A 20,809-nucleotide genomic window follows, 5' to 3' on the forward strand; every position below is an offset into this window, starting at 1 on the left:
TTCGTCGAACCAAACTCCCAAAAATTTAAACACCTTTACTCTCTCTAAGGGAGATCCATACATAACCAGCCTTCCCCTAGGCACCCTCTTTCTAAAACCAAAAATCATATAATTAGACTTAGAGGCGGATATTTTAAAACCCCACTTGTCTCCCCATTCCTCTACATCCCCCAGAGCTCTTTGTACCTGCTTTAAACAATACTCAACATTCTTCCCTCTTTTCCATATGGCCCCATCGTCCGCAAATAAAGACAACCCATATCCTTTTCCAATTTGCCCAAAAATGTAATTAATCATCACATCGAAGAGGACCGGACTAATCACGCTTCCTTGCGGGGTGCCATTTTCTATTTTTACAGTTTTTGAGGTTTGCCCCCCCACACATACTTGGATCGTCCTGTCTAATAGAAAATCCTTTATCCAATTAAACAATCTCCCTCTAACTCCTAGGTCATACAATTTCAAAAGCAGCCCCTCTTTCCACAAAGAGTCATACGCCTTCTCAATATCCAAAAATACACTTATCACTACTTCCTTATTGTCAAAAGCCTGTCTAATGTCCTGGTCTAGAACAGCTACTGATTCCATTGTAGACCTGCCATTTCTAAACCCATTCTGATACCCAACATAAAGATCCTTACTTTCTAAAAAGTAAACTAATCTATTAGTAATCATCCTTTCCATAATTTTACACAATACAGACGTCAAGGCTATGGGTCGGTAAGACCCTGGGTCAGCCGCTACTTTACCTGGCTTCAAAATAGGAATAATGACGGCATGCTTCCACTCCTTTGGCAAGCAGCCTTCTAGCCACACATTATTAAACAAACCCAGTATTTCAACCATTACAAATTCGTCCAAATTCTTAAATAATTCATAGGGTAATCCATCTCTGCCAGGCGTCGTATTTGCACCAGCCTGGATAGCATCCCCTAACTCTTTCATTGTAAAGTACAAATTAATCTGATTATTATTTTCTCAACTTCCACTCATTCTGCGATAGCAGTTCAGTCCTCTTTCTCCCTCTCTCCTCCCCCAGACTCCCAGAGCTATGCACTGCCTGAAATGCCTCCACCAGCATGTCTGCCTTCTCTTTATTGGTTACTGCTTCTACCCCCCCCTTCTGAATCACTGGAATCGAGCTTTTTTTATATATTCCAGCCATTCTGTGTACGACTGCCCACATCTGCCTCACAGAAGTCTCAGGGCCTAGTGTTTCACAGAACTTCCTCCAACTACTCTTTTTAGCATCTTTAATAACTCTTCGTGCTACTCCCCTTAACCTCTTATATTCTACTGACTGGCACAACCCTGGATACTGTCTCACCCTCTTATATGCTTTATTCCTATTCCTTACAGCTACGTCACATTCTTTATTCCACCAGGGAACCATCCTTCTAGCTCTGGGTTCCTCCTTCATAGGGATTGTGCCCTGCGCTGCCCTATGTATCATCTCACTAAGAGAAGCATTCCACTCGTCTACACTCCCCTCAGAGTCAATCTCTCCTATCCACTTTCAGGCCGCCTCCAAGAACTCTTCCCAATTAGCTTTCGAGAAATTATACCTGGGCACCCTCTCCTCGATTTCTATTATCAGATCCCTTCCAAATTTGCACAGAATAGGACAGTGGTCGCTTCCCATAGTATTACTATCCAGCGCTTCCCACTCTCCAACTCTAGCCAAACCTGAGGAGGCAAAACACAAATCTATATGACTGCAAGTATTCCTTGTGACATCAAACCTAGTCGGTCTATCATCATTTATCATAACTAGCTCATGCTTATCCAGGATCTCCTCAACCACGACTCCATTACTGTCCTTACTATTGCTTCCCCACAATGGGTTACGAGCATTAAAATCACCGACCCATATAACTGGACATCTCACCTTCTGCATAATTTCATCAAATTCAGGCAAAATAAGTTGTTTACACGGATTATATAAATTAAGCACTGTTATGGGACTATGGCTCTGATTACTCCAAACTTCCACTGCCACACACTCAAGGTTAGATGTTATGTCCAATGCCCTATACTGGATCCCTTCTCTAACGAAAGTTGCACACCCTCCGCCTTTTCTACCAACTCTGTCTTTTCTTAAACACTCATATCCTGGAATAACAAACTCAAGGCAAGGTTTCAGCCACGTCTCCTGAATGCAAATTAACTCAGGTTTCACTATGACTTCCTCCACAAATCTTTTGAACTCCTGTCCATTAGCGATCAGGCTCCGGGCATTCCACTGAAGAATACAGAACATCAGTGATCTAATCCACTTTCTTCTTCCTCCATACTGCTGGCCCCCTCACTCTCCCTGTCTGTCGTCCGCCCCCTGCCTGTCTGCCCACTTTTCTTCCCATTCTCCTTTGCCCCTAGTGCACACGACTGTTCACCCCCACTTTTCTTCTCATTCTCCTTCTTCTCCTTCTCCTTTGCCCCTCCACTCCTGCGTATCTGCCGTACAACCCCACTTTTCTTCTCCTTCTCCTTTGCCCCTAGTGCAGCACTCTTGCCTGGCTGCTGTTCACCCTCACTTAGCACCCCACTCTCCTTTAGTACAGTATGGATTTCTTCTCCACTTATCCCTACCCCCAAAAACCTCCCAGCTGCATCAGCCACCGTTTGGCAGGCGTCAGACTTTGTGCCACTGTCCTTCACTCTCACCACCACCTCTACCATGAAAGCCAGAAACGCTGACTTGGTCATTATCATCACCTCAGCCTGAGACGCGGCTGGCAGACCAGGTCCAGACCGAGACGCGGCGGATAGAGAGAATTGTTGAATATATATAGATACACAAATGTTCTAGAATGTTTGATTATGACAGCATACTGTGACATCACGAATGCTCTAGAATGTTCCATTATGACAGCATACTGTGACATCACAAATGTTCTAGAATGGTTGACTATGACATCATACTGTGACATCACGAATGTTCTAGATTCAGGTTCTATTATGACAAATAATACGGTTCAATGACTTTATCTAAATCCAATCAATATTCCTAATGCCGTTTCAATGTAAGGTTATAAAAATAAACATATAAACATTCATATAATACAATAACCTAAATATATAGCTTTGGCTCCTCTACAATACACTTACCTAGGATTTGACTTGATTCAACAACAAAGCAGTCGGGACAATGCAAGCCGAAAACGGTCGAAAGTGTAGTTATTTGAAGTTTGGATATTTTTTCTCCGACTGAGGTAGGTAGATTACATTTTTAGAGACTAAAGTACCGAAAAAGGGTACCGTTGGGTACCAGTATCGATTCACAGGTACCGGTACCGTGTCGGTTCAAACGTGAACGGTACCCATCCATATTGCTTATGTCCAGAGATTCCAGCTTTGATAACTAAAGTAATGACACTTGACTTACCTGTTATATTATGTTTTGCCTTTTTAAACATGTCCCTTATCACGCTGTCCACGACAGCTGTCACGAGACGCGCACTGAGAGCTGGCCAGTATACCGCGGGACCTTTTATGAAACATTCTGATATTTTCGCGGGCACGAGACCACTGCACAAGACCCGCGAAAATATCTCCATAACAGTTAAATACGCCTATACGGGCTAAAGAGTTATTATAATAATAATAAATGTAACGAGTGATCCTAATAAAATGTCTATTCGATTCATGCATGTCTGACTGTTAAACAAGTAAAGAATTATGTAAATATGTTGTTAGAATGGTACAAATATTCATCTGGTGACATTCTTCATAGCATTAACACATTTATTGACCCAGAAAATGTATAGTTTGACACCAAAATTGATCTTATATGTTCAACATTCTAACAACAAACCCTAACCCAACATTCACATTTTTGGCAGTTGTTAGAATGTTCGACACATTTGTACCACATGCACAAACCTGCTTGATTATTGCCCCAAATAGCATGCAAGTTGGACAAAGTGGGTATGCCTGGAAAGAAGAGGCTTGTGGGTACCTATAAAACCAATGTGCACTCTGATATATTCATGTGAATATCCAAGGGACCTTTTGGAAGATGAGCATGGCAGTTTTTTCTAGGTGAACATTTTACATAATTTTGAATCATTGCCTATTAAAACCCGCTCAAATATTGAGCCCGCTATGGACCAAGATATTTATTAATGGGCAGAACCTTGATTTTACATGGCGGCCATCTTGAAATCCATCATGATGACGTGGCCCCTACCCCAAAATGAAAGCTATGATGATGAGGAACACGTGGGGAAAATTTGGTGCTTTTGTCCGGCGTGTCCACATCCTTCTCAAATCTGGTGCTAAGCCACCGCACTAAGTCTAGAAGAAGACCTAACTATTGAAACACTAACTCCAGTGGTGGAAATTAACTAAGTACTTTTACTCAAGTACTGGAATTAAGTACAATTTATTTATATTTATTTTTTATCCTCTTTTTCTCCGCCTGATTTTCTATGCTTTTCTCCCCCATCCCAATTTAGTCGTTATGTCAATTCCCCCCTCCCCTACCTGGTCGTTGTGCGCATGTTCCCCCTACTGGTCGGTACAAGGGAACCCTGAAGTCTACCACATGCTTCCTCCGACACATGCGGAGACGAGTAGGGTATATCTGCAGAGCCGCAAGCCCAACGTCTGGGCGGGGCTTCGTGGCTTGGACTAGGTTTGAGGCGGGGATTCGTGGCTTGGACTAGGTTTGACTGTGCGTGGGCGGGGCGTCGTGGCTTGTACCTTGTTTTGTACTACTGCGCATGCGGATGAGGGGGGGGGGGGCTCTCTTGCTCACTCGCTCGCTCTCTCTCTCTCTCTCTCTCTCTCTCTCTCTCTCTCCTTGTTTACGACATACACAACATCGTCTTGTGTTACATTTGTGATTGATTGATTGAAAACTTTATTAACAGATTGCAGAATGGGTACAATTGTTAAGGGGATGCAGACCAGAGAAAGACTTTCGTCTTGTTTACATCAGGGTCCCCCATTTTCAATTCATCATAACATGACATACATGACATACAGATAGACACTAATTGTATTGTAGGGCTGTCAACGAATATTCTATAAATGAAATGAATAATCGACTTGTAAAAGAGAAAAAAGAATTATATTGGATTGTGAAAAAAAAACATGGCCATAAATCATTAGTGGTTATTAACATACCGTATTTGTTCGGTACGTTACACACTGAAACCGGTTCGGTACGGATATGTGTACCTTTACACCCCTAATGGGAAAGCATTAAACGATCATCTGTCTAAACCTCGTAACTCTATTTGCCCTCAAATCTGTGTTCATTTTTTATTTTGCATACTCATGTTCTGTGTCTTGAGTTGTACTGTATTGTATTCTGCATCTGTTAATAAAGTTTCAATCTGTAAGAGCCTCAAATTTCCATGTACATTTAATAAGTTGTCAGCCAGTTTCTAACCTGTAACATTCCTAAAGTAAAGGCACAAGGGTAGCTGTCGTTGAAGTTGTGTAGACAATCTTAAGGGCTGTCTTAAATACTTCGAAATAAAAAAAAATTAAAACGTTATTTATTATTATTTTGTTTGCCTCCAAAATCTTGCGCCTCCATTCCAATGAAACGAAAGTAAGCGGCTCCTCGACTCCACCTCTCTACAACAAGCACGTGGAGATTATCTGTGTTGAAAACAACAAGGACATGTGCAGCAGACATGTCGACGAAGAAGTCATCAGACGTGTGGTTACACTTTAAAATATGCAAAGACAATGCCTCTACAACGACTTTGTCAAATCACCTAAAAAACTTAAGTATCCTTGTACACGACGGCGACGCCACACAAAACATTAATAAGGCTATGCCTATGCTGCTATGACTAATGTGTTACCAAGTTGGCTAATTTAATTGTAATCATCTGCTTTTGTAGGTGCATTGTCTGATATAATTATAAATTATAAATGATAAATTAAATATAATACAATTGTTTGCTTGATAGATGAAGGTTGCAACATAATTATGTAATGTCATGTCGTTGGCTGCCCCACTGCACCCAGGCAGCGCAGCCGAGTGAAACCTTGTTGGCTGCGTCACAGTCACGAAAGGGGCTACTTAATTCATTAATCCAATCCACTTTATTTATAGAGCACATTTAAAAACAACAAAGTTTACCAAAGTGCTGTACAAGTCCCACAACATAAGATAAAAAAAAGAATAAAAAAAAAATATATATATATATATTATAATGAATATCTTTTTTTATTTTTTTATTTGAAGCTTCGAATTAAAATCGAAGCTCGGCCCCGAAGCTTCGATTGCCAAAAAAAGCTTCGAAGGTCAGCCCTTCCATTCCTGGTAACTGTAATGCATTCTACATTGTTGGCAGTATTTATAGTATGTGGAATCTAGAGATGGAAATATGCAGCATTGCACTTGATATACAGTACTTTCTCACATGGTTGATTATCAAAACAATTGCTTATCAAACCCATTGTGTTTACTGATATATACCATAAACCATTAACACTTTGAATGCCACGAGGTGGCGCCAGAGGTAGCGCTTCAATGCCACCATCGGCGCCAATGTTACGCTTAATATCGCCTAATCTATGTTTTAAATTATGGCTATGTGTCTAATCTGCCCGTCGCTTATCAAAGAATCCTTTTCCAGTCAGTGCTGTCAAGGCAGATTGGTTTTTTATCGCTTCATTTCCGTTTTGAGAGCATTTTGAAAAGCACCCGTTTTGAGGTAAAAAACAGTTCATTCTAGACCATTCTATGATAATCGTCTTTTACTGGAATATTCCAGAACGTTGATATTTGTCGGCCTATTTATGAATAGTTTTCAAATAAACGCTAGATGATCAATATTATACGTGCACGCAAGCACATTCGAGCCGCGCACGGATAATCGCCGTGTTCATTTCCTCTTGGACTTTTACAGTGAAACCGAAAGAGCCCATTTCACAAAACAGCCTATATCTTCATCAAAATTTGTCTGATTATCCTAACACTGATAACATAGATTCCTTACCTGACATCAGATGGTATCCAACTGGTATATTCCAATTCCTGATCACCATTCGAAAAAATCGATAAGTGTATGGATCCAACGTGTGTACAGTGCAGTACATGATTCCGCGGGTCTGAGAGGCTCCAGAATGAACTGTGATAACCCCGGCTGCATCAGTGGACTGGAAAATGTGGAGTACAGGATTTTTTCCCCCATCCATTTTCATTGAGTCCATTCCAAAATCCCTTATGTCATCTGGGAGACGATAGGGGGCTAATCGCCGGCGGCGCTCGGGTATACTAGGGTAGGCAACCCGAGATATCTCGTGAGTGGCAGTGAAAGTGTTAAGAGTGGGTGTCAGACAAGAGGGAAGACTGTCAGGTTTTAAACTGTGGATACCAAACAGAAGGTAAATATGACTTTGAACTGTACAGTAACAGTAATCCAGAACTATTTCATTGCACTGTAAAGAAACTGATTTTATAGTATGTCACATCAATGTCATTCTTGTCTTTCACATTCTACTAAAACTGAATCAAACCATAAACAAGGTGGCCTGTTGGGATGTTAGATCCTAATGTGAAAAACTGATTTTATATGTCTGAGGAGAAGACTGGTACTCATCATCAGGTCCACAGATGGGCTTCCCATCTTCGTCTCCACAAAGTACTGGGGGGGTCTACTGTATGTGAGACATATTTCCTTTAGAGTGAAAGAAAAATGATATATGTGAACAAGTATGTTGTGTGCCAGGTTAATGTGCAGTCATGGTAAAGTGAGAGGTGACGGGTGGACCACACCTTATGTCATGTGTCCAGGCAGGCCTCAGGTACAAGTCATTTTAACTCCAGCAGCCCATTACGTACCAACCCGTTTCTTTTCCCATGAATCCCTGCACAGCCACAGACACTAAACCGAAAGAAGCTTTAGCTGTCATGACAAAGATGCCAGACATCCATACATCTGCTTATAGATCTGTTTGATAATGTCTAGCTCAGGAAAGGCTAAAGTAATCTTGTGTGCATTTAACATCCTGCTATCCTCAAATTTACAATTTACATTACATTTGGTTTTCTTGAGGTAAATTTCACCCCAGCAATTTAAACCTCTAGAAAATTATTAAAATTCTAACCAAAGTTTGTGTCTGGGGTGCACAGGGTAAAACAATTCGATTTTAGAATATTTCAGATAATGAAATTAAATGTTTATCATCAACTATCTAGTTAGTATTTATAGGTACATTGAGTCCATCCTCACCTCCATCACACTATGGTATGCTGCACATTGAGTCCATCCTCGCCTCCATCACACTATGGTATGCTGCAGCCAAGGACAAAGGCAGGCTGCAGCGTGTCATCCACTCTGCTGAGAAGGTGATCGGCTGCAATCTGCCATCTCTCCAGGACCTGTACGCCTCTCCAGAACTCTGAAGCGTGCAGGTAAGATTGTGGCCGACCCCTACCACCCCAGTCACAACCTGTTTGAGTCACTCCCCTCTGGAAGGAGGCTGTGGTCCACCAGGGCCAAAACCTCACCCCACAAGAACAGTTTCTTCCCCTCTGCAGTGAGCCTCATCAACAAGGCTCGGGACCCTGACTGACACCCCCCACTGTGTTACATTAACACACCCTACTGGACTATATACTTGCCCACTGCATTGTTACTCATTCTAATTAGTGTATATAATTGACCACATCTGCCCAGTTGTACAGCCCTGGCCTATTCCTATTTTTTTTATTTATATATGTGCTATATTTAATTTAGTTTATATCCCATATAATTTTATTCAACCTCTTATTTACTGATTCTGATGTAACTAACCAGTTAATTAACAGTCTCTCCATCAATGTAACTCTAACCATATTTGCATATCTTGTATGTCACAAACTTAAATGTCCAAACCCAACCCACTCAAATGCACAGTCCCCCCCACCCAACCCCCTCCAATGTACAGTTTTCCCCACCTACCCAACCCCACCCCCCACCCCACCTACCCAACCTCTTCCAATGTACAGTTTCTTCCCCCTCAAATGTATATACTCTATTTTTGTATCACAAACAGTGCTGTATATTTGTAGATCTGGTATGTCATAAATAATGTATAGATGTAGCAGTATTGTCTATCTGTATGTCATGTATGTCATGTTATGATGAATTGAAAATGGGGGACCCTGATGTAAACAAGACGAAAGTCTTTCTCTGGCCTTAACAATTGTGTGTATTGAGCTGTACTGTATTGTACCCATTCTGCAATCTGTTAATAAAGTTTTCAATCAATCAATCACAAATGTAACACAAGACAATGTTGTGTATGTCGTAAACAAGGAGAGAGAGAGAGAGAGCGAGCGAGTGAGCAAGAGAGCCCCCCCCCCCTCATCTGCATGCGCAGTAGTACAAAACAAGGTACAAGCCACGACGCCCCGCCCACGCACAGTCAAACCTAGTCCAAGCCACGAAGTCCCGCCTCAAACCTAGTCCAAGCCACGAAGCCCCGCCCAGACGTTGGGCTTGCGGCTCTGCATATATACCCTATTGGCGGAGACAGCCAGCGGCTCTCTTTTTTCACCTGGCAGCGAGGAAGTGTAACCCGTGGGAGGTCACGCTGCCTTCACCATTTCCTGCCTTTCGCTGAGCAGGTGCCCAGACCTGACCTGTAGGCGTCACTGTCCACAACGCCAGATTACCACCCACGACTTCCCTCCCGCTAACTCAGCCAAACGAGTTTAAGTTTAAGTTTAAGTTTATTTGGATCCCCATTAGCCACAGCAGTGCTGGGGCTATTCTTCCTGGGGTCCATAACACATAAAATACAGTTACAGACTTATACACTCACAACATTTACATGTCATACAGACAATTAAAACAACAATAAAAACCCTTATACACTCATAACATTTACATGTCATACAGACAATTAAAACAACAATAAAAACCCTTATACACTCACAACATTTACATGTCATACAGACAATTAAAACAACAATAAAAACCCTAATCAAATTCATAATACAATATAAAAATATATACTCCTTATGAATGAATTCATAATACAATACAATAATACCTACTCATAATTAATTCATAATACAATACAGCATAATATACTATTTAGCTTTTACATACATTATCTATGTTCATATCAGCCAATTATACAATATTTTAATAATATATCCCTATCAGACACATGCCTTTTCATCCATATATACCTATCTCTTTATCAGACACATACATTTTCATTTACGTACACACTATCTATTAGGGAATGTCAATTTCTTTGGTTGAAAATGTTGTTTTACCACGATTTTGAAACGACATTTACTATTCTCCTGCTTAACATGTCTGGGAAGAGAGTTCCATTCCTGCATACCACGGAGTATGATGATCAGCCTAAGCCGCAGGCAATGCTGACTCCGGGAGTCGAGACCGCAGCCTCTTGCATTGGTGACGAGCGCAATCTCTGCTACGCCACCCGACCGCCCTGAATTATGTACAATTTCGAGCTACTTGTACTTTACATGAGTATTTTCATTTTAGGGAACTTTATACTTTTACTTCACTACATTTCAAAGGAAATATTGTACTTTTTACAATTATTTTGCATAGAAAACACAACTGGACCACATACCACTTTAACGTAACCTTTAATCAGAGTAGCATAACTGGACCACATACCACTTTAACATAACTTTTAGAGGTCAATGGATTGAGGTTTGAATGCTCCCAAGCACTGGAATACACAAACGTCATTTAGATACTTAAGTACAAGTAGAATTTGAGCTCCTCTGAGCTCCTCTCCAGTCGATCCGCTGCTGGTCTGGACTGATCCTCTGAGCTCCTCTCCAGTCGAGCTGCTGCTGGTCTGGACTGGTCCTCTGAGCTCCTCTCCAGTCGAGCTGCTGCTGGTCTAGACTGGTCCTCTGAGCTCCTCTCCAGTCAATCCGCTGCTGGTCTGGACTGGTCCTCTCAGCTCCTCTCCAGTCGATCCGCTGCTGGTCTGGACTGGTCCTCTGAGCTCCTCTCCAGTCAATCCGCTGCTGGTCTGGACTGGTCCTCTCAGCTCCTCTCCAGTCGATCCGCTGCTGGTCTGGACTGGTCCTCTGAGCTCCTCTCCAGTCGATCCGCTGCTGGTCTGGACTCTGGACTGATCCTCTGAGCTCCTCTCCAGTCGATCCGCTGCTGGTCTGGACTGGTCCTCTGAGCTCCTCTCCAGTAGAGCCGCTGGTCTGGACTGGTCCTCTGAGCTCCTCTCCAGTAGAGCCGCTGGTCTGGACTGGTCCTCTGAGCTCCTCTCCAGTAGAGCCGCTGGTCTGGACTGGTCCTCTGAGCTCCTCTCCAGTCGATCTGCTGCAGGGTTTACAAATGTCATTTAGATACTTAAGTACAAGTACACGTATAATTTTAATGGGGGACTTTCACTTTTATCAGAGTACTCATTTATCTGAGTATTTCTACTTTTACTTAAGTAAAGGAACTGTGTACTTCTTCTACCACTGACTAACTCATATATTTGTTATTTTGTTACATTATGGGACATGCAATCTACGTTAGGTTTAAAAAATATATATCATGAAGGAGCGGCTGGGTGGCGCAGCGGACATTGCGCTCGTCACCAACGCAAGAGACACCGGTATCGAATCCGGCTGTCAGCGTTGCCTCCGGCTTGGGCCGGCCGTCATACTGACTCAATTGGCAGAGTCAGCGGGAGGGGAGTCGATGGGTGGTAATCTGGTCGTTGTAAACAGCGACTCCTACAGGTCGGTCAGGGCACCTGCACAGCAAAGACAGGAAATGGCGGGGGCAGTGTGAGCCTCCCACATGTTACACCTCGCCAATGAGAGTCCGCGCTGGCAGGTGAAAAGAAGTGACTGGCTGCCTCCACATGTATTGGAGGGGACATGTGATGGGCTTCTATCCTCCCTACGACCGGCCAGTGGGGGGCACATGCGAGCAACAATCAGGACAGGGGAGGGAGAATTGGCAAGAGAGGAAATTGGGATGGGAGAAAAATCACAGAAAAAGGAGGAGAAAAAAGCGGGTAAAAAAAAATATATATATATATCATGAGTTTTACACTAATTTATTATAAAAGATGCAATAGGCTATAATAACCCCTGCCATTTATCCTCTCTACCCGTAGATGACCTGGTTCAAGAGCTGGAAGATCAACCGTAAAGATGGCAACGCCTCGGGCACCACACTGCTGGAGGCCCTGGATGCCATCCAGCCTCCCTCCCGCCCCACGGACAAGCCCCTCCGCCTCCCTCTGCAAGACGTCTACAAGATTGGAGGTGAGTGTGTGTGTGTGTGCGTGCGTGCGTTCGTGCGTGTGTGTGCGTGTGTGGGTGGTGGGGGGTGGGGTGTAGTCCAGGGTTGCCGCAGTGATGTGAAATTGTCCATGAATAATAAAGTAATGACAACACTGGTATAATATAATAATATATAATAATACACTTTATTTGTATAGCACCTTTCATACAAAAATTGCAGCTCAAAGTGCTTCACAACAGAAAAAAGACAGGCACAAAATAAGCATATAAAGTGCAGACATATAAAATCACAGTTTTTCACATTAGGATCTAACATTCCAATAGGTCACCTTGTTTATGGTTTGATTCAGTTTTTAAAATAGACAATAATAAAAAAGAGTAAAATAGAATAGACAGAGTAAAATATTGCAATAGTGCAGTGCAATAAAATAGTTCTGAATAAAAGAGAGAGATTACCATTTTACAAAATGATGTTCAATATCTTTAGAGCACTTACTTTGATCTTTAACATTATGCGCTACATTTATCCGCTGTCTGTTATGAATTCATTTTCAATGACTAGTATCTGTAACACTTCCTCCGGTCCTGGTCCTATGGGATCAGGATCCAGACATTTATATTCACAACCTCCCATCAATAACAATAACTCTCAGTCATCATTTCCAACCGGTGGGCTGATGCCGATCTGGCATCAGCTCACACATCAACTCATTATTGTTTATTGTCAGTTGTGTTTGTTATGTGTACTATCTGTGTTGTTGTTGTTATTGTTGTCTCCACTGTGTTAGTCTTGTGTTTCCCTGTCTGTGGTTTGTAATTATGTTTTAGTCTGGTTGTTTGTTATTGTTTTCCCAGTACTCTGTGCTCTATTGTTTCTGTCTACCACACCTGTGTCTTGTTTGTAAATTACCCTCTGTGTCTTGTCAATTAGTCTTGTGTATATAGTCCTGTCTGTCCTGCCCTGCTGGGCGCGGTCATTGATAAATGTTACCTGTGTGTGTGTACGTGTATGTGTTGAAGTAAACTGTTAATCGTCAAGTGCTGTCTCCGGTCTCATCTATCCATACTCTGCCAGCTGGGTCCAACATGACTAAGAAGCGTACTAATCGTAACAGAATGACCGCGCCGAACTTGGAACCGGCAGATCCTGGGCGCTTCCGTCCTGCGTGCCGACCAGGCGACCGCTCTGGGTCTGGTACCATGGGACGCAGTGGCTGGGCCAGCGGCACCGATGATATCGGGTGCTTGCGCGGCGGCCACCCTGGTGCTGGATCCCTGGGTGGGAAGTCGCCTGGTCCGCAGGGGAGCGTCGGGGACGGGGCGCGGATCCCGACGCCACAGCCCCAGGGGAAGGGGTTCCCAGGACCGCAGGTCTTCCTCGCCGGTCTGGTCGAGGTCTCCTCCGCCCTGGGAGGTTCCAGAGAACGAGCCACCACCATGGCAGACCTGGAGGACGACGTCGGATTCCGCTGCCGGAGGGACCCCGGTTGGGGGTCTTGCACCGCGTCCTGTCGCCAGAGAGCCTCCGGTTCGGGGTTCGGCGGGGGGTCTCGCCACCGTGGAGACCCCAGCCCCAGGTCGCGCTCCGGAGCCGTCGTCTCTTCCTCCCATCCTTCCCTGCTCCAGCCCTCCTCGTCAGCCCCCTCCCCCCGTTCCTGTTCCCGCAGGCCCCGTCCCTCGAACCCCCGTCCTCCCCCCTCCTCTTTTCGCTGATGCGGCTTCCGTCCCCCCCACCCTCCCCGTTCCCGGGGGGCCTGTTGGGTCGCCTGGGAGTCGACCTTCGAGGGCGGGGTACTGTAACACTTCCTCCGGTCCTGGTCCTATGGGATCAGGATCCAGACATTTATATTCACAACCTCCCATCAATAACAATAACTCTCAGTCATCATTTCCAACCGGTGGGCTGATGCCGATCTGGCATCAGCTCACACATCAACTCATTATTGTTTATTGTCAGTTGTGTTTGTTATGTGTACTATCTGTGTTGTTGTTGTTATTGTTGTCTCCACTGTGTTAGTCTTGTGTTTCCCTGTCTGTGGTTTGTAATTATGTTTTAGTCTGGTTATTTGTTATTGTTTTCCCAGTACTCTGTGCTCTATTGTTTCTGTCTACCACACCTGTGTCTTGTTTGTAAATTACCCTCTGTGTCTTGTCAATTAGTCTTGTGTATATAGTCCTGTCTGTCCTGCCCTGCTGGGCGCGTTCATTGATAAATGTTACCTGTGTGTGTGTACGTGTATGTGTTGAAGTAAACTGTTAATCGTCAAGTGCTGTCTCCGGTCTCATCTATCCATACTCTGCCAGCTGGGTCCAACATGACTAAGAAGCGTACTAATCGTAACAAGTATCCATTTGTTGGACAGACAGAGTTGATGTTGTGTTCTAATCTGAAAATAAACCAACGGACAGTAATACGTTTTATTTTTTTTTATCAACTTTTTCTCCCATTTTCTATTTTTCTCCCATCCCAATTTCGTATCGTCCAATTCTACCCTCCCCTGTCTCGAACGCTGTTAGGCCATGCCTCCCACAAGCCGGCTGCAATGTGGACAAAGCCTTACATCACGTGTCCCCTCCGGTACTCGAGGAAGCAGCCGTCGCATCTTTTCACCTGCACAGCGTGATCTCTCAGCGGCGGGGGTCTGCGTGGGAGGGACACGCCGCCCCCGTCGCTTCCTGATTCTGCTGCGCAGGCGCACCAACCGACCTGTAGGAGTCGCTGTCCACAACGTCCGATCCCCACCCATCAGCTTCCCACCCCCTAATACTGCCAATTGTATTAGTATGAACGACCAGCCAAGCTGATAGCAATGTGGAGAGCTGGGCTCGAACCCAGCGTCTCCTGCATTGGTGGTGAGCGCCTTGCCCACTACACCACCTAGCCACCCACAGTAATACGTTTTGTAAATCTTCTATCCGTTCATTGACGGATCAATGATGAATCAATGTAGCTGCAGCTTTATACTGGTCCTCTGAGCTCCTCTCCAGTCGAGCTGCTGCTGGTCTGTACTGGTCCTCTGAGCTCCTCTCCAGTCGAGCTGCTGCTGGTCTGGACTGGTCCTCTGAGCTCCTCTCCAGTCGATCCGCTGCTGGTCTGGACTGATCCTCTGAGCTCCTCTCCAGTCGATCCGCTGCTGGTCTGGACTGGTCCTCTGAGCTCCTCTCCAGTCAATCCGCTGCTGGTCTGGACTGATCCTCTGAGCTCCTCTCCAGTCAATCCGCTGCTGGTCTGGACTGGTCCTCTGAGCTCCTCTCCAGTCGATCCGCTGCTGGTCTGGACTGGTCCTCTGAGCTCCTCTCCTGTCGATCCGCTGCTGGTCTGGACTGGTCCTCTGAGCTCCTCTCCAGTCGATCCGCTGCTGGTCTGGACTGGTCCTCTGAGCTCCTCTCCAGTCGATCCGCTGCTAGTCTGGACTGACCCTCTGAGCTCCTCTCCAGTTGATCCACTGCTGGTCTGGACCGGTCCTCTGAGCTCCTCTCCAGTAGAGCTGCTGCTGGTCTGGACTGATCCTCTGAGCTCCTCTCCAGTCGATCCGCTGCTGGTCTGGACTGGTCCTCTGAGCTCCTCCAGTCAATCCGCTGCTGGTCTGGACTGGTCCTCTGAGCTCCTCTCCAGTAGAGCCGCTGATCTGGACTGGTCCTCTGAGCTCCTCTCCAGTAGAGCCGCTGGTCTGGACTGGTCCTCTGAGCTCCTCTCCAGTAGAGCCTCTGGTCTGGACTGGTCCTCTGAGCTCCTCTCCAGTAGAGCCGCTGGTCTGGACTGGTCCTCTGAGCTCCTCTCCAGTCCATCTGCTGCAGGGTTTAATCCCAAATATTTCTAAATCCAAATGTTTTATTCAATGAATGTGGGCACTGTGTGAAAACTAAATGGGTTTTATTTAAAAAAAATTTTTTTAAACATACACCGATTGGCAAGTAATGTACTCGGTGGAGCCTGAACACTGGTACCACTGGTAACACTGGTAACATCGACTACCGCAGCAAGCCTAGTGTAAATAAGAAAGCTGAAAGCACCTACGTATGTAGTAGGTTGGAGGGAAATTACAATGCCCTTTGAGAAGTATTTCTCAAATAGAAGTAAGTCTATTTAATTTGTTCAGCCCGATTTTACACCCAAAATAGTAGAGAAATGTAACCTTTATTTATTAATTATTCAAAAACACGCATGTCATAATTACAAACACCAAAAGAAGTTATTTTTCTTTTGATAAAACACATTTATTTTCAATTTACACCCAGCAATGTCAGGGACCAGTTAATTACTGTGAGTTTCTCAGGTTCTTTCCATCTCATAGCGATAAGTTATGATAAGCGATAAGGACTTTAAAATTGCGAGAGTGACCCCTCTGCACAAAAAGGGCAGCAAATTAGACCCAGGCAACTACCGCCCTGTTTCTATTCTTACCTCCATCTCGAAAGTCATGGAGAAAATAGTCTACGAACAGGTCGAAAAGTACCTGGCGGAAAAAAATCTAATCTACGAATTCCAATCTGGCTTCAGAGCATCCCACTCCACTGACACATGCCTTCTCTATTTGAACGACCACATCAAACAAGAGGTGGACGCGGGCAAATACTGCGTCATGTATTTGAAAAATTTGAAAACCGATACCGATATTTTCCGATATCACATTTTAATGCCGATATCGGCCGATAATATCGGTAGGCCGATAATATCGGACATCCCTAGTTTTGATAGTTTATTTTTTTTGATCCCATTTTCTATTTTTCTCCCATCCCAATTTTCGTATAGTCCAATTCAACCCTCCCCTGTCTTTGAACGCTGTTTCATGCCTCCCACAAGCCGGCTGCAATGTGGACTAAGTCATACATAGCACGAGTCCCCTCCGATACTCGAGGTAACAGCAGTCGCATCTTTCCACCTGTGCGGCTCGATCTTTCAGCATCGGGGGTCTGGGCTTTGGAGGGGCCCCGCCCCCGTCGCTTCCTGATTCTACTGCGCAGGCGCACCAACCGACCTGTAGGAGTCGCTGTCCACAACGCCCGATCCCCACCCATCAGTTTCCCTCCCCCTAATACTGCCAATGTGTATTAGTGCGGACGACCAGCTAAACTGAAAGCAATGTGGAGCGCTGGGCTCGAACAGGGAGATGATCTGTTTGAGCCCAGCCTCCAGTATTCGTGGTGAGAGCCTTGCCCACTGCACCATGTAGCCGCCCGGTTTTGATAGTTTATCAGTGAGCTGGATGCAATCCTACCTGGAGGGGAGAGAACAGATGGTGGAGGTAAACGGTACTCTATCCCCCCCCCCCCCCCCCCTCACAGTGAGCTGTGGTGTTCCACAAGGAAGCATACTAGGACCGCTACTGTTTCTAATTTATGCAAATTACATGTCGTCAGCTTGTGACTGTAACTTGTTCTTGTTCGCGGACGACTCAGCCCTGCTGGTCTCTGACAAGAACAAGTTACAGGTTGAAAAAGCCCTCAGCTCTGAATTCGGCAGAATCTGCACCTGGCTCGCTGATAACAAACTATCATTACACCTGGGTAAAACAGAGTCCATTATCTTCGGATCAAATAACAAACTCAGCAAGACCGACGGCTTCTCAGTTACAGTGGGTGACAATATTGTCACAAGGAAAGATGAAATTACATACCTAGGTTCCTGTGACAAAATGGCATCCAAGGTAATAAAAAAAGTCAACCAACGAACTAGATTCTTGTACCGGATCTCCTCTCTGGTAAACAAGAATACGCTGAATACAAATACGACTATGCTTGCACCTCATGGTACCAAAGCACCTCAAAGGCGCTAAAAACAAGATTACAAACATCACAAAACAAACTGGTCAGACTACTACTTGACCTTACCCCTAGAACCCACCTCACCCCTGCCCACTTTGACAACCTAGGATGGCTTAGAGTAGACGACAGAGTACAGCAACTTGCAATGGGCCTGGTCTACAAGATACACTATACACGACTAAGGTACCCATGTACATGTCAAAATACTTCCCAAAGGTCAGTGAATACCACGACCACAACACCAGAGGAAGCTCAACAAATCATGTTAAACCCAGATTCGGCTCAAACAAGGGACTAAACACGTTTCGCATATTATGCCACATCAATGTGGAACGCCCTACCCAAAGCTGTAAAGGAATGTGAATGCCTACCCACATTCAAAACCGCTCTTAACCCACCCCCTCCTAATAGACAGTCTCCTCCCCACCGCATGTATATATTCTCTCCCCACCGTATGTATATTTCTCTCCCACCCACCCACCCCCTCCTAATGTACAGTCTCCTCCCCACCGTATGTATATATTCTCTCCCCACCGTATGTATATTTCTCTCCCACCCACCCACCCCCTCCTAATGTACAGTCCCCTCCCCATCATATGTATATACTCTGTCAGGATCTATGGGTAACAGTACTGTATATTTGAATATCGTATATGTCACAAATGTAACAGTACTAAATACCTGTATGTCATGTATGTCCCTATGCCATAAATGTCATGTATGTTGTGTATGTCATGAATTGAAAATGGGGGACCCTGATGTAATTGGTCTGCATCCCCTTAACAATTGTGTGTATTGAGCCGTACTGTATTGTACCCATTCTGCAATCTGTTAGATAAAGTTTTTAGTGATGCACTGATGTGAAAATTGTGGCCGATACCGATAACCGATATTAATATTGCTGTTCTGGCCGATACCGATATTTACCGATGTCGATATCTCTGTATAGAAAACACTTTTTTATGATAATAAAATAAATAGCTATTTTCCAAAACGCTTTTTTTTTTTTTTTTTTTTTTTTTTTTTTTTACTTTTGTAACTTATTTTCAGAAATGACAGATATTTTTTAACTATTTAAGGCCAAAACATGTTAAAAAAATAAATAAAAAGGGGGCGGGGGGCCCCCTTTTTATGCTTTTTGGAGGGTTTGGAGGGTGATCAAATATTGAACTATAATAATCAGTGCAGGAGCTCACTTATCCTTGAAAGACACTTTTATCACTGACTTAAAAGGCCCATACATCTGACTTTACACTGACTTACTAACACAGAAGGTCATTCATTTAATGTTGAATATTGATTGATTGATTGATTGATTGATTGATTGATTGATTGATTGATTCGTTGAAAATTGTATTAACAGATTGCAGAATGGGTACAATACAGTACGGCTCAATACACACAATTGTTAAGGGGATACAGACCAGAGAAAGACTTTCGTCTTGTCTACATCAGGGTCCCCCATATCAAGCTTGTATTGCCATATTTAGATGATGAATAAAACATTGAAGCTTGTAAAGGCATGATGACAATTAATTAATTAAAGTCTGCACTGGACTGTTTCTCCCCTCCTCCCATCCCCCTTACTACAGTTATATTATCGTATAGCTTACGCTCTGCTCTATTGGAACTATCCCTTTATCCAATCTAATAATGAATCATTTTATCCACATGCACACACCCATCCGCCTGGCCACACCCACATCCACTCCTCTACATAAGCGAGGTCGTGGCCACACCATCAGCTCCTTCCCTATTTTCACCACCGTAAAGTGTCTGTAACACACCACTTTAAGTTTAGTGCCGAAATAGTTGTTGGAAAGGAGCTACGTTGACATTGTATCTTTGTTTTTTCTCTCTCGCAAATTTACGAAAAACTAAGAGATAATGTCTTCACCGTCGGAGGGTCTAGACCAGGGGTCTCAAACTCAATTTACCTGGGGGCCGCTGGAGGTAGAGTCTGGGTGAGGCTGGGCCGCATCAAATATTCCACAAAAAAAGGGTTTCAAGCATTCAAAAAAAAGTACAACTGATCCAATCTTCTCAATCCTTAGCAATAACATTTCAGAACATGAACAATTCTTCAGAACATGAACAGTTCTTCAGAACATGAATTGTTCTTCAGAACATAGGCTTTTCAGTGGTGTCAGTGGACTCATTTTATTCTATCACAAAGCTGTTTAATCAAATCACCAGCCAGTATTTCAGTTATTCTGGTTGCTGTGCGATCTGAGGGTGCTTTGCTTTTGTTTGCCTTCAAACATGGTCTCCATCACTCAGTCATACATTATTTTCAAATTGCCACCCTTCACAAGAGCTACCGTTTCTTGGCATATAGTCACATTGGTTTGGTGCTGGGACTCAGGATGAATGCATATTTTTCAGTCCATTCACCTTTGAATTGCAGTTGACTTTTACTGACCATCTTTGAAAATGGCTAGAAACTAGGCTAGTAGCTACATTTATCTCACGGAGATAAAACTGGGAGCGAGTTTACTGTAGATGCGCTGTCAACTGAATCGGACTGAAAGAGAGAGACGACTTGCATTCCGTGAAGACCCGCCCTACTCCCCTACTCTGCATCTGATTTGCAGACTGTGGGTGAGGGGGGGGAACACTGACGGGATGCTGAATGTGATTGGACCAGACCCGTACACAGACACAGACAGTGGCAGTGCAGCCAGCCGCTTATGCAGAGCACTGCTCGCAGTCAGAGGAGATAGTGAGGATGCATTTGCCTTCCACTTTACTTATATCACTCCGGAATCACGTTTCAACCAAGTCACTAACATAACGTTGCTGTCATGAGCCTGCGCTATGGTAGCCTACAAG

At 44.2% G+C, this 20,809-nt stretch overlaps 1 protein-coding gene across 1 annotated transcript in view; it reads left to right on the forward strand.

Annotated features, from left to right (window-relative positions):
- The window catches only part of LOC311232111 (elongation factor 1-alpha 1), a gene marked incomplete at both ends in the record, with an annotated part of 98,457 nt that overhangs the window by 42,758 nt on the left and 34,890 nt on the right, over nucleotides 1-20,809 (forward strand). Inside the window, one exon of the mRNA XM_084318797.1 lies at nucleotides 12,082-12,232. Coding sequence (XP_084174923.1) covers nucleotides 12,082-12,232 — 151 coding nt within the window. The remainder of the gene's footprint in view (nucleotides 1-12,081; nucleotides 12,233-20,809) is intronic.

Source organism: Notolepis coatsorum (genome assembly GCF_963971535.1).
Source record: "Notolepis coatsorum genome assembly, chromosome: 7".
NCBI lineage: Eukaryota > Metazoa > Chordata > Actinopteri > Aulopiformes > Paralepididae > Notolepis > Notolepis coatsorum.